This window comes from Zosterops lateralis (assembly GCF_965231275.1).
Source record: "Zosterops lateralis genome assembly, chromosome: 4".
In the NCBI taxonomy this organism is placed as follows: domain Eukaryota; kingdom Metazoa; phylum Chordata; class Aves; order Passeriformes; family Zosteropidae; genus Zosterops; species Zosterops lateralis.
In genome coordinates this window covers 14,834,814-14,845,753 of record NC_139765.1, presented here as the reverse complement: position 1 = coordinate 14,845,753, position 10,940 = coordinate 14,834,814, and the positions used below count along the sequence as shown (strand labels likewise).

Sequence of the window (10,940 nt, the reverse complement as noted above, 5' to 3'; positions counted from 1 at the left end):
TAATAAACATTATTTGGATGTCCTTACTGGCATTATACTACTGCAGGAATAAAAGGAATACTTACAAAAAATAGACTCACTCAGCTTGGTAAAGAGTCTTTCCAAGTGTACTTCATATAGCTTTGGGTCAATGATGTTTTCCAATTTGCTTCTGTGTAATATACCTAAATTGATCAAAGGAATACATTTCTACTATATAGTTACTGCAACTTGTGCTGTTGAATCTGGCAAGATGAAAAAAATTAACATAAATACCTTATCCAGATACGTATGGCGAATTTTTAAACTTGCTCTGAAGCTTTATATCACCAATCTCCAGTTTATTTTGTGACAGAGTAGATAACCAACCATCTGTTTTAATGTGGCAATTCCAATGCTTCATGGAATTCCTTAACATTCCTCTCCCCCAGGATCTCAGGTTTTGCAAGATTTTTACATGGGTAAAGTAAACCTAAACTCTTAGAACACAAGGGCAAGTATACTTAAATTTTACTTTAATATGCAATTGCATTACAGCAGTAGCATCTGGCATGCAGCACTCAACCTGTAGTGCTGTAAATGGAACAATGATGACTTCTTACGGGAGGGGAAAAGAAAGATGCCATCAAGTTAACATGCATTTTTCAGAAATTTCATTTGCAATTTAAACCCCTTTGACACCAGTCAAATCATACACTTCCAATGGAAGTACCTCACACATAAAAATAGCCAAAAGGCTTATTAGTCTAGTGGGGTTAATCAAGTTAGTTAGGTCTCATGTGCCTCTCTCCATGAAGAGACCCAGGTAAGATTGGTGAAGACTGGCCCCTCTGCCATGAATTCTCATTGTACCGCTGCCTGCAGCAACTGCTCTCTCATTCTGGGATCACAGAAGAACCGAAGTTTGCGGGGTAAGAGCTTCACCTCTACAGGCATAGCTTCATACTCCTCATTATCAATGCCAAAGAATCCCTCAGTGCCCTGTGTGCAGACAACAGTTAAACATAAAACATTATTTCAGCAAGGCTGCAATGCTGATTTTACTAATAAAATACAATTGCATACTTAGCTCACTCTCAACCAAGATGACCCCCGCCTCTGCCTTCCAGCCCATTTGCTCTCCACAACACAGGGAGGCCCATCCCCCACTGCACAGAATGTATTAAGAACCTCGTGCATAAGACTTTACCTCACTTAGTTACTAATTAGTGATAATTAAACACTAGGAAGCTCTAATGACCCACATTATTTATACTGAAGGATTCTTTGCTATTGGAACTACAATTATGTGCACTTAGGTCTTGGGTCTGCCAGTGGTGACATAAACTAATCTGCAGAAATGCCTGTTAAGTAACTTCTATTAAATCCATGTTACAAACCCCTTTCAGCGTTGTTTTACTGTATTGATCTGAAACACGAGATGCAAAGTAATTTATTGGCCAGGAATTACTCAGCAGTAGAATTTTCTCAAGTGTTTAATGCCAGTAAAGTCACCACGTGATTAAAACCATTCATCAAAATGGCAGGCTGACTTTACCTAAAAACAACTTCAGTGGCTGTTTTGCATGCCTTTGACTTACAGGAGGGCTGTGCTACGTGGGTACTCAAACCAACTCCAAGGGAACTCGGACACGGGAGCAGCACAGGCCAGAGGAACTGGTACAAGTTCTGGCAGTCAGAGGTACAGCAGAGCAGTCCACCTTCATTAACGTAAGCTAGTTACATTAAAGAGACTCATCTGGGCTGCCTCCATTTCCTTCACTGGAGCTGGCCATGGAGTCAAACAGCACTGCTCTGTACCATGCACCTATGTTCCGAAGATCTTAGCAGCTGCTGCAGTATGAACAGCTCATTTTATACCACAACCCTTACTTATGGCCCAGCACTGCAGAGCATTCTTTCAGAATCACAAATCTGCCATGATCTAAATTCAGTAGAAGTATTAGGATGCTGGTTAATCATGACATCGTAATTCATGATTTTTACTTGGAAGCAACAGATTTTTTTTTTGCCTTTCAACACATTCTTTCTCCCTTAAAATAGAATAATTTTGCTAAATGATAGATCACTTGAAGACAAAAATTATCTATGAGACTGATTTCATGTCCTTGTAAAAACAAGAAACTGTCCTCCCAGGGCTGCAGTAGAGGAGGAAAAGACAGCTCAGAGGCAGGAAAAGACAAATCTAAATTACACAGCCAGGCACAGCTTTGCCTTCTTTCTCAGCTTCATAATTTCAAAGTTTTGAGGCACCTTCTTATACTGATCTCAGCTCCCCTGCCCTGTCTTAACCTCCTTTGTCTCTAATATTTATCTTCTTCTCTACAGCACAATTCCTTCTAGGGCACCTAGAAGTACACCTCTTCAGTACTAAGGAGAAGATCCGCATATCAGCATCACAAAATGGGTATGTTGCAATCAACAGTGGATCATCTGGTCCAACTTCCCTGTTCAAGCAGGGTCATCCCACAGCACATTGCAAAGGATTGTGTCCAGATGATTCTTAAGTATCTGCAAAGAGGGAGACTGCACAACCTCTCTGTGCAGTCTGTTGTAGTGCCTGGTTACATGCACAAGAAAGAAATTCTTCCTCATGTTCAGGTGGAACTTCCCGTTCATGTGCAATATACTCAAGAGACCCTTTAACCACCATGACTGTCTTCATAAAAGATCTGCCACCATTTCCTGGCAGAACAAAACTCCCCCTTCAGATTTACAGACCACTTTGGAAACTGCAGTATGTCTGTCCTGGCAAGGAACTCATTGGCTGCACTGTAAAACTGGGTGTCTCACTTGCAATGTAATCAATCTCCCAGATTTAGAGTAAGAATTTATTAAACTGCAGCATCAACAGGTACAAGAAACAAAGTGAAAGAGTTTTTCAGTTCTCTCAGCTTCTCACCTCTGGAAGTTGCAAAATGCACCTGCTGGCTTGGATGCGCTGACTCCCTTCAAGGCACATGTGTGGATCACGCATCTTTTGACTTCTGTACAAACCAAAAGAGAGGTGAGGTAAGGACATGCTTCTCTCAGAAACAGCCTTCTTCAGGGATGACATTTTGTTGTGGTAAATCACTATGCATTTGGTAATCACAGAGTTTATATATATATACACACAAATATTTGTGGGTTTAACTGTGAAAAAGTAGAAGAGTCCTTCCCTCCTGCTGCAGTCAATGCATATCAGAATGTACTGACAGCCTCCAACCAGCTTCTGCTCTGAGGCTCACTGAATAGATCTGAACATACAGCAGTTTTGTGTTCTTCACTTCCATGCTGAATTGTGTACTCCTGCAGTGACTACCATCTCCTGATATCTCACGCACTCAAATGTACTAGCAGCCTAAGCCAAAAAAAGACAGAATTATAGTTACATTGAACTATTAAATTACTACCTAAAAACAAACAAAATCCCCACATTTTTCATATCAACACCAATCAGCATGACATTTCAGATCAGCTGCTTCTGTTATCGCTCATGAAGAAACCCTCATCACTTTATCCATGCCAAGTAACATCCAGTTTTGAAAGTTTCTCTCTTCTGGTGCCTGTGAGATTCTTATTTATGTATTTATGTACTTAGATAAGTGTTGCTTCCTTTCCTACTCCTGCTGACGTCAAAAGGGAGCACATGGAAAGCAGTTTCCTGTCTTGGAAAGCTGGTGTTGCAAGTGCCGTGTGGTCTTTTTGAAGGCTTAGGCTGCTGTCCTGTCACTGTTCAGCTGTTAGAAACAGCAAGCTGTGATTCCTATTGCCCCAAGTGCTGCTGCAGAGTGAGCACAAGCTCTGGGCTGTGCTGACCTTCCTCTGGCCTCTTGACTGACCACACACAATCTTCTGACTGACCACGGGCAAAGGGTACCCTGCACCCCACACAGCAGCCTCTCAGTTTGGGCCCCTCTACAGAGAGATAGCAACACACAAATAGCAAAGAGAACAGCACAGAATTCTAGTGTTAATACACCGCTACTCTCAAACATGGCAGAATTATCACAGATATTTATTTCTTTGACAGGCAATGCCTGCTGTCCCCAAATTTCCATCTCAAGACTGATATGAAAGAAGGGTGTATTTAAATATTGCCTAGGAAAGAACTCAAAAAAGCATGTCAGAATCTCCCTATACACCAAGTCTTCTACGCCCCGAGGAAGACAGTGCCTCTAAAGTCACAGAAAATCCCAGAGAAGGAAGAACATGAGAAGAAAGGGTTGAAACAGGAGATGAAAATCAAAGACAAAGGAAGAAAAGAAAAGCTAAGGAAAGGACAGGGAAGGACAGCAGCAATATTAACTGTGGAAAGTTTGGTTTTAATCAAATATGTGTACACTAGAAGACTGATGAGTAACCGTGAGGGAATTACACATCCTCCAGTAATATAAATTATAAATCATTGATGGCATGCAATACTGTCAGTTTATACAGTGCTGTACAAACAAGCAGCAAGATTCCCCATTTCAAGTTTAACCTGCTTGGAATTTATCATGCAAGGTCCTAGATACTAGATACATACAAGCCATACTCTAGTGAGTGAGAAGATTTTCTTGGCCAGTGAAGGCACACAAAGCTCTATAGAGCTGTGACTGTGGGGTCAAGGTAAACTCAAAAGAGCCAAGAGATGGAATTAAAGATCAATCAAAGGAGAGCACTGGTAGAAGCAAGCAAGACACAACTCCATTTGCAGTGATTGCCCTTCTAGTGGTCCAGCATTAAAAAATCTTAATTCATTTCCCTTAGACTCTGCTCTTCACTCAAGACCACAGAAAGAAATCCAACAAGATTAGATTTCTTGAAATAGGAACAAGACCAAGAAATCTAACAGTGATTGTTACATCTCACTCTATGCTTAGAGAGAACCTCATCAAAAATACAAGCAGAGAGAGAACCACATCATCTACTGCACATAACACACAACTGGAACCTCATTTTCATATCCAGAAGCTGCCAATGTTAAATGATTCAGAGTAAGACCTCTAACAAAAAAACCCAGTTTTCTGCACTGTAGATGATAACTGTACTCATGCCCTGGAGTGACAGCTCTCCATAGTTTCATATGCTGAATCTAAACTGGCTACCAGGAGGTGGATAACTGATGCCACACTTTCTGTGCCTGCTCTCCTTCCCTGCAGCACTTCTTAGTAAGCACTCCATTGTAAACAACACTTCTTCCCCCACATTATCTAAACATCAGCTCTGTGGCTGCTGTGGATGCTCTTGTTCACACAAATCTGATCCACAGCCAGAGGGCACTTTTATACACCTGGGATGACCTCCTCCTTTCTTGGAAACCCAACAGCAGCTGCCCTCCAGCACAATAATGCACCCCCACACCTCCCCAGACACACACTGCCTGAGCCTCCATAGTAGTTTCCTGCTGGATGTGTGGTTTTCTCTCTGTGACCTATCAGTTCACACCACCTCATGTCAGTGCCCTCTCCAATAGAAAAACCCCTTGATATCTGTGTTGATAAGGTATTTCCCCTAAAAAGCTTTTCAACACCCAAAATTCTGGTATTTAAACTATACACTAAAAAAGAAGAATAAAAAAAGAGCTGTTTCATACATTTCCAAAGACAAACCCTGTTGGTGCTAGGCAATGGGGGGCCTCTGATAATGGGCTTAACTCAAATCCAGCTGGCAAAGGCACAGCGGGACCTCTGAACACCCTGATTCTGCCTTGAAAAAACAGGGCATCCTTTTTCTGCTGTGACTCCTCTCCGTACAACTAACCATCCCCTCCCACTGCTCCACCACTCCCCCACACCCCTCTTTGTCTTTCTTTGTCACCTACAGGCTTTTTAGCACTATTTAATCAAAAGAGCTTGTTTCTCTGAACTTTGCTTGAACAGCTCAAAGCTTTCGTACTACCTCTAATTAGCTCTGGACAGCAGGGCAACGGTAATGCTCCTCAGAGGCTTTTTCTGCACGACACTGTAACTGCAGTCAGAAAATGTGCCACACTACTGCAGGAAGCATGTCCAGTCAACACAGGAGGTATTATTTACAGTGGGAATACACTTCATTATGCCTCCCTCAAGTCACACAAGCTCATCTACATTTTTCTGCTAGTAAAGTGTTCAAGAACCCAGAATAGCATCTCCTTTATCTCTCTCCTTTAAAACACCAGGTTCCCCTTGCTTCTAATAGGAAAACCACCTCTTCCTTTCCCTCTGTAGCCTTCAAAGCAAACACATCAGTCTCAAGCAACCATGGTCCACATGTTCATGCAATTTAAAAGCAGCTCCAGGTGGTAACCTGACTTACAGTGTATGCATAGGTCAGAAGATTCTATTCCCTGAGGTTTCCAGGATGCCCAAATAAGGGGCCAGAATTGCCATTAGTATCATAAATGAGTATCCTGCAGGAATTACTAGGGTGATGACATGCAGGTAAAACTGCACTGAAATCCTCCCAAGGATTTCACTAGAGGGAGCTCGAAGACTGAGAAAACAGCAAATTAAAAGGTAATATGGAGAGGAGCTCCCTTGGATTTAGCAGGAAAATCTGTTGCTGGTAAAACCTGCACTGAAGACGCAATGTATTAATGAGTGAGACTGTAAAGAGCTGGAAAAGGCAGCTCTGATTGGTGTCCTGTGAGAGCAGGAGGAACAAGCACACTACAAGAAAACATCACAAGCACAGAGGAAGCAGTAACATTCCCTTTCTTCACATGGTGCTGCTTCATACCTGCAGCCTTCTTATTCCACATACAAGCAGGACCAATACATTTGCTTAAAGTCCCTGTTTAAATTCACATCTTCCAAAGTTCTTCCAGATCAGATCTAATTTCTCACAACAGCTACTGAGGCAAGGAAGCTCTTTTCTTAGAAGAGGGCCTGTCTAATCAGAGCTCAAGAATTCCCAGGTACCACTAGTACAAACATACCAGCTCTGTGACCCACCTCTCAGTCCATTGAGCAGCTAGGGCTAAAAGATTTTGGGGTAAGTCTGCACAACTGCCTGTAGAACTCAGTAACGACAGCAATATCCAAGCAGTACTGACTTAGAGCATAGGGGAAAAGATAAAAGGTATAGCAAACTCAGAAGCTAGGAAGAACTCCAGGTTCTGGAGTTCTCCCTTGTTTACAGAAACAGAAGATGAGTAAGAATTTTCAAGAACAAAAGTATTAGTTCCCATGAAGCAGTACTGACTGGTGTGCTTTGCAGTCCTCTGCTTCTGAATTTTGCAGTGCAACACTGAGAGAGAAAACCAGCACACTTTTCAGAGATCCTGTCCCCTTTTTGCAGCCTTCCCATACTCACCCTCTGTGAACAAACTGCCCTTTGCTGACACTCTCTGATTCAATGCAAATGTCCATGAAGTCCTCAGTGCGCTGTGCAAAAAGAGATTCAGAAATCAAGCAGTTAACATTTGAAAATGCCACACCCATGATACTGCAATATGTTCACACAATGGCCAGTCCTTTGTCCCACAAAAGGAGGCAGGAGATGCATTTCTGCATTTCATGCTTTATTCAAATCTCAACTTATTTGATTAGAAATTACAGGTAGTATTTTCCCATTAATGAATATTCGATAAATACCACAAGAAGCAAAATAATGAGTCACACATTTGGCTTCTTGTGACATTTAAAGACAATAGCAGATGTCTTAGGTTTACTTATTTAATTGCTATTCAATGTGTCTTTCATGAATTTAAGCAATAGTACAATGATACAACATTTGGCCATCAAACACCACAGTAAGAGAATTTTAAACAATACAAATTGGAAATCAAAGTGCCCTTGACAACAATCCTTTAAACTCCTTACTTAGTTTCTTTCCTATTTACAGCCAGCCCTAAACTGAGTATACAGTACAGCTTTTCCATGAAAGCAACTTTGATTAAGATGCAACTTATTTTTAAATTTATTTTAATATTTCTGTCCTGGAAAATGTCCTAGTGCAGATGCAATCACAATGACAAAAGTAAAAATAAATGCATCTGTTAGTGCAACTTGGTTTACTCCTTTGCTGTTCTGCAGAGGCACTGCCTGAGCGGTATGGCTTTATCAGCGTCTCTTCAATGGGGCAGCCTCTGTATGAACCTGAGGTGAGAGACAGAGATGAGTGGCTGGCAGCAGTCAGCAGATATGGCCTGGTGTGGATTTCAGGGAGCTGCTGCTCAGCTTTGAGGGCTATAGGGACAATGATTTCAAGAGAGGGACTTATTACGCAGTAATAAGGGATCCACACTTTTAGAAAAAGAGATGCAGTATCAAGATGCTTCCAACTCTAGAAATAGGAAAGTACAACTGGTCTAACATGAGCTTGTCCATATTTCTAGGCTATGCAAAAGACCTGAGAACTCTACATCACTTCCTTCTTTTCAGAACCAATATTAAAGTGCATCCTGAAGGCCTAAGGGAGACAAAACAATAGAAAGAGCAATGGGCTAGTTTGTGGCAATCAGATACTTTCTCTGTTTTTGGTAGATCTGTTTTTGCTTTACATCACTGGCTCCAATCCAGTTCAACAATCAAAACTCTTGTGTTCAAGTGTCACCTAGAAAGCACTAAAAAAAATTACCCAAATACAAGACTCTGTCTAGCTTCTACCATTACTAGGACACTGACAGTCCAAATCATAAACCACAATGAAGAAGAAAATAAAGTTCATGTGATATATTCTCAGGAGAAACCAGGAGAACATTTAAAAAACTATATTGGCCTGTTTGGGTTTTTTTGGCTTGTTCCTACAAGGTAACATATCAATGTAACTCACGTTTTCATGTTCTTAAAGACCCTGAATTCTAAGAAAGAAATATGTTGCACTAAGTTCAACACCTCCTGTTAACCTGGAAAGGCTTTCCTGCAGCCTTGAGGAGGAAATGAAGGGAAGCTCACAAGTACAGGATCACTGTGTTAGCATTTTCCTGTAAAATTAAAGACTGACATCTATCTAAACAGCTTTCACAGCAGTAAAATTGCACCAAAACACAGGCATAAGCCAAAGACAGGTTCTAAAACAGTGAATGAACAGCATGAACATCCTGAGAAAGTTATGACAGGAACAGTTCCCCTTTGCTACCTTGTTTCTATTCTTTCAACCACCTGCATTTCCTTTTCTTCAAATCAGTGTAGCCTCTGTCCTTTCCCTAGTACAAATTATTTTTAACTCCAACTCTGCAAGTCTTAAAAAGAGCGAAAAATCAAGTATTCCAGCCAGACACACAAGCTCAACTTCCTTCTAGCACCAATTGATAAAAGAGAATCACTCTCACATAGGTGAAGAGGGAAAGGAATGTTTCTTGGTACTTTGTTTACTCATGGGCAATTCTAAAACTTCTGTTTGGCTACTGAAACCTTGTACAAATTCTTTCTGATCCCACTGCATCCCAGTTTTACACTGGTCTCCAGTGCTTTTACACTGGCTCTGAAATTTGCCCATTCTGGATTCAATCATGGACCTCTTCTTGCATGAGGTAGTAAATGTTACTTATATAGACACAATAATGGAGTTTAGCAAGACAGGAAAACGTTGTGGGCAGGCAGCATTGGGAGTCCAATTATGTTATGGTCTTACTGTTAGATCAAGCTGCCTGTTCTGAGTTGCAATGCAAAGCTCAGTGGTGGACAACTTCAGTTCTTCCCACTCCTCCGGGGCTACCTCCTTGGGGAATCCTGCATATCAGGAAGAGAAGGTATCAATCATTAAGTGGAATTTAATTACACAGATCACTATGAAGCAGATGCAGGACACAAAAATCAGTCTGAGCCATTCTGGCCACTAGTTTTGTTTCTCTAAAATGTCAAAATCTTAAAAAATTAAAAGGGAGCTTGGGAGTACCGAAGAAAAATCACCATCAGCATTTACACAGTAGCAGAAAAGACTGTCAAGCACAGTATATCACAGCCCTCTGAGTCCTTATGTCCACGGATTAACAGATCTCCTGGGCTGGTGATAGGAATACTTAGAAAACTCATGAAACGCTAGTACCGAAAAACCAGGAATCCAGTGTTCAGGAAGCTGTGGTAACATATTTTCTACAGGAGGCAGATCCACAGTTCAGTTCTCATATTCAAGTCTCTTGGTTCATGCTCCTGCATGAATCACCTCTGCTAGCCAAGGAGGAACAAGGTCTTTCCACCAGACTGTGCAAAATACCCACTCTCCTTCCTCCTGTGGCCTACCATGTGCAGTGCCCAGACAACAGCCCAACCCAAGAGAGGCTCAGAGAACACAAAGTTTACAATACAGAAAGAATTTAACATACTAAGAGAATTTAGGGCTTCTGCATGGCCCAAATTTTACACTTCTATTTAAAGTAACATTTGTTGCTCTGTGTCAGCGAGTCTCCCCACCCTGGAAAACGAGGGCTGCTCCTATCTTCCCAGCTCACTAAGAAGCCATTCTGCTGGAAGAAGATTTAAACAAGCTCACCCAGAAGTGCCAAGTATCCTCTATGGATGCCTCCACTGCAATGACAACTGTGAATCCAGGGAATGCCCTGGGTTCTTCACAAATGAGTATTTGTTTATGACACCACAAGCACTGGCAGGACTACTCTGTTCCATTTCTGCCAGATGCCACTATAACCATTATGACAAAAATCACAGTTTAAATAATTTAAAAAAAAAAAAAAGAAACAAACAAACAAACAAACAAAATAAAATAAGAAAGAGAGCAGTAAAGTAGACATGCCCTCCACACAACACACCCCTGGATCTGTTAGAGGAGTAGACCCTGCATGTGAGTTTATGCCAGAACACACTCAGTCTACCTTTTGGAGAGAACCAGTACGATCGAAGTCGTCTGTAGAGCCTCACATGCAAAGGTGGTCTGGATTTCTCCTCTGGCTCTTCTGGAGGTCTCTCAGTTGGACCCAGGTACATGAGAGCAGCTTGATGTTTCTGAGGCCATTCCTTGGATTCACATGGAAAGAAAAGACAGAAGATAAAAGGACATTTTGTTTAGGGCATTACCTGTTTATTCGGTTTAGTCCTGTAGCCTATTTAGTGAGT

The 10,940-nt window shown here is 41.5% G+C and overlaps 1 protein-coding gene across 1 annotated transcript in view; it reads right to left on the bottom strand.

Moving 5' to 3' along the window:
* Positions 1-113: 113 nt before the first annotated feature.
* Positions 114-10,940, bottom strand: part of AGK (acylglycerol kinase) — a 35,637-nt gene continuing 24,810 nt past the window's right edge. Inside the window, exons 11-15 of the mRNA XM_083860500.1 lie at positions 10,700-10,841; positions 9,502-9,599; positions 7,240-7,310; positions 2,882-2,966; positions 114-960 (exon numbers count right to left, since the gene is read on the bottom strand). Of these exons, the coding sequence (XP_083716626.1) occupies positions 823-960; positions 2,882-2,966; positions 7,240-7,310; positions 9,502-9,599; positions 10,700-10,841 (534 nt within the window). The 3' untranslated portion in view covers positions 114-822. The remainder of the gene's footprint in view (positions 961-2,881; positions 2,967-7,239; positions 7,311-9,501; positions 9,600-10,699; positions 10,842-10,940) is intronic.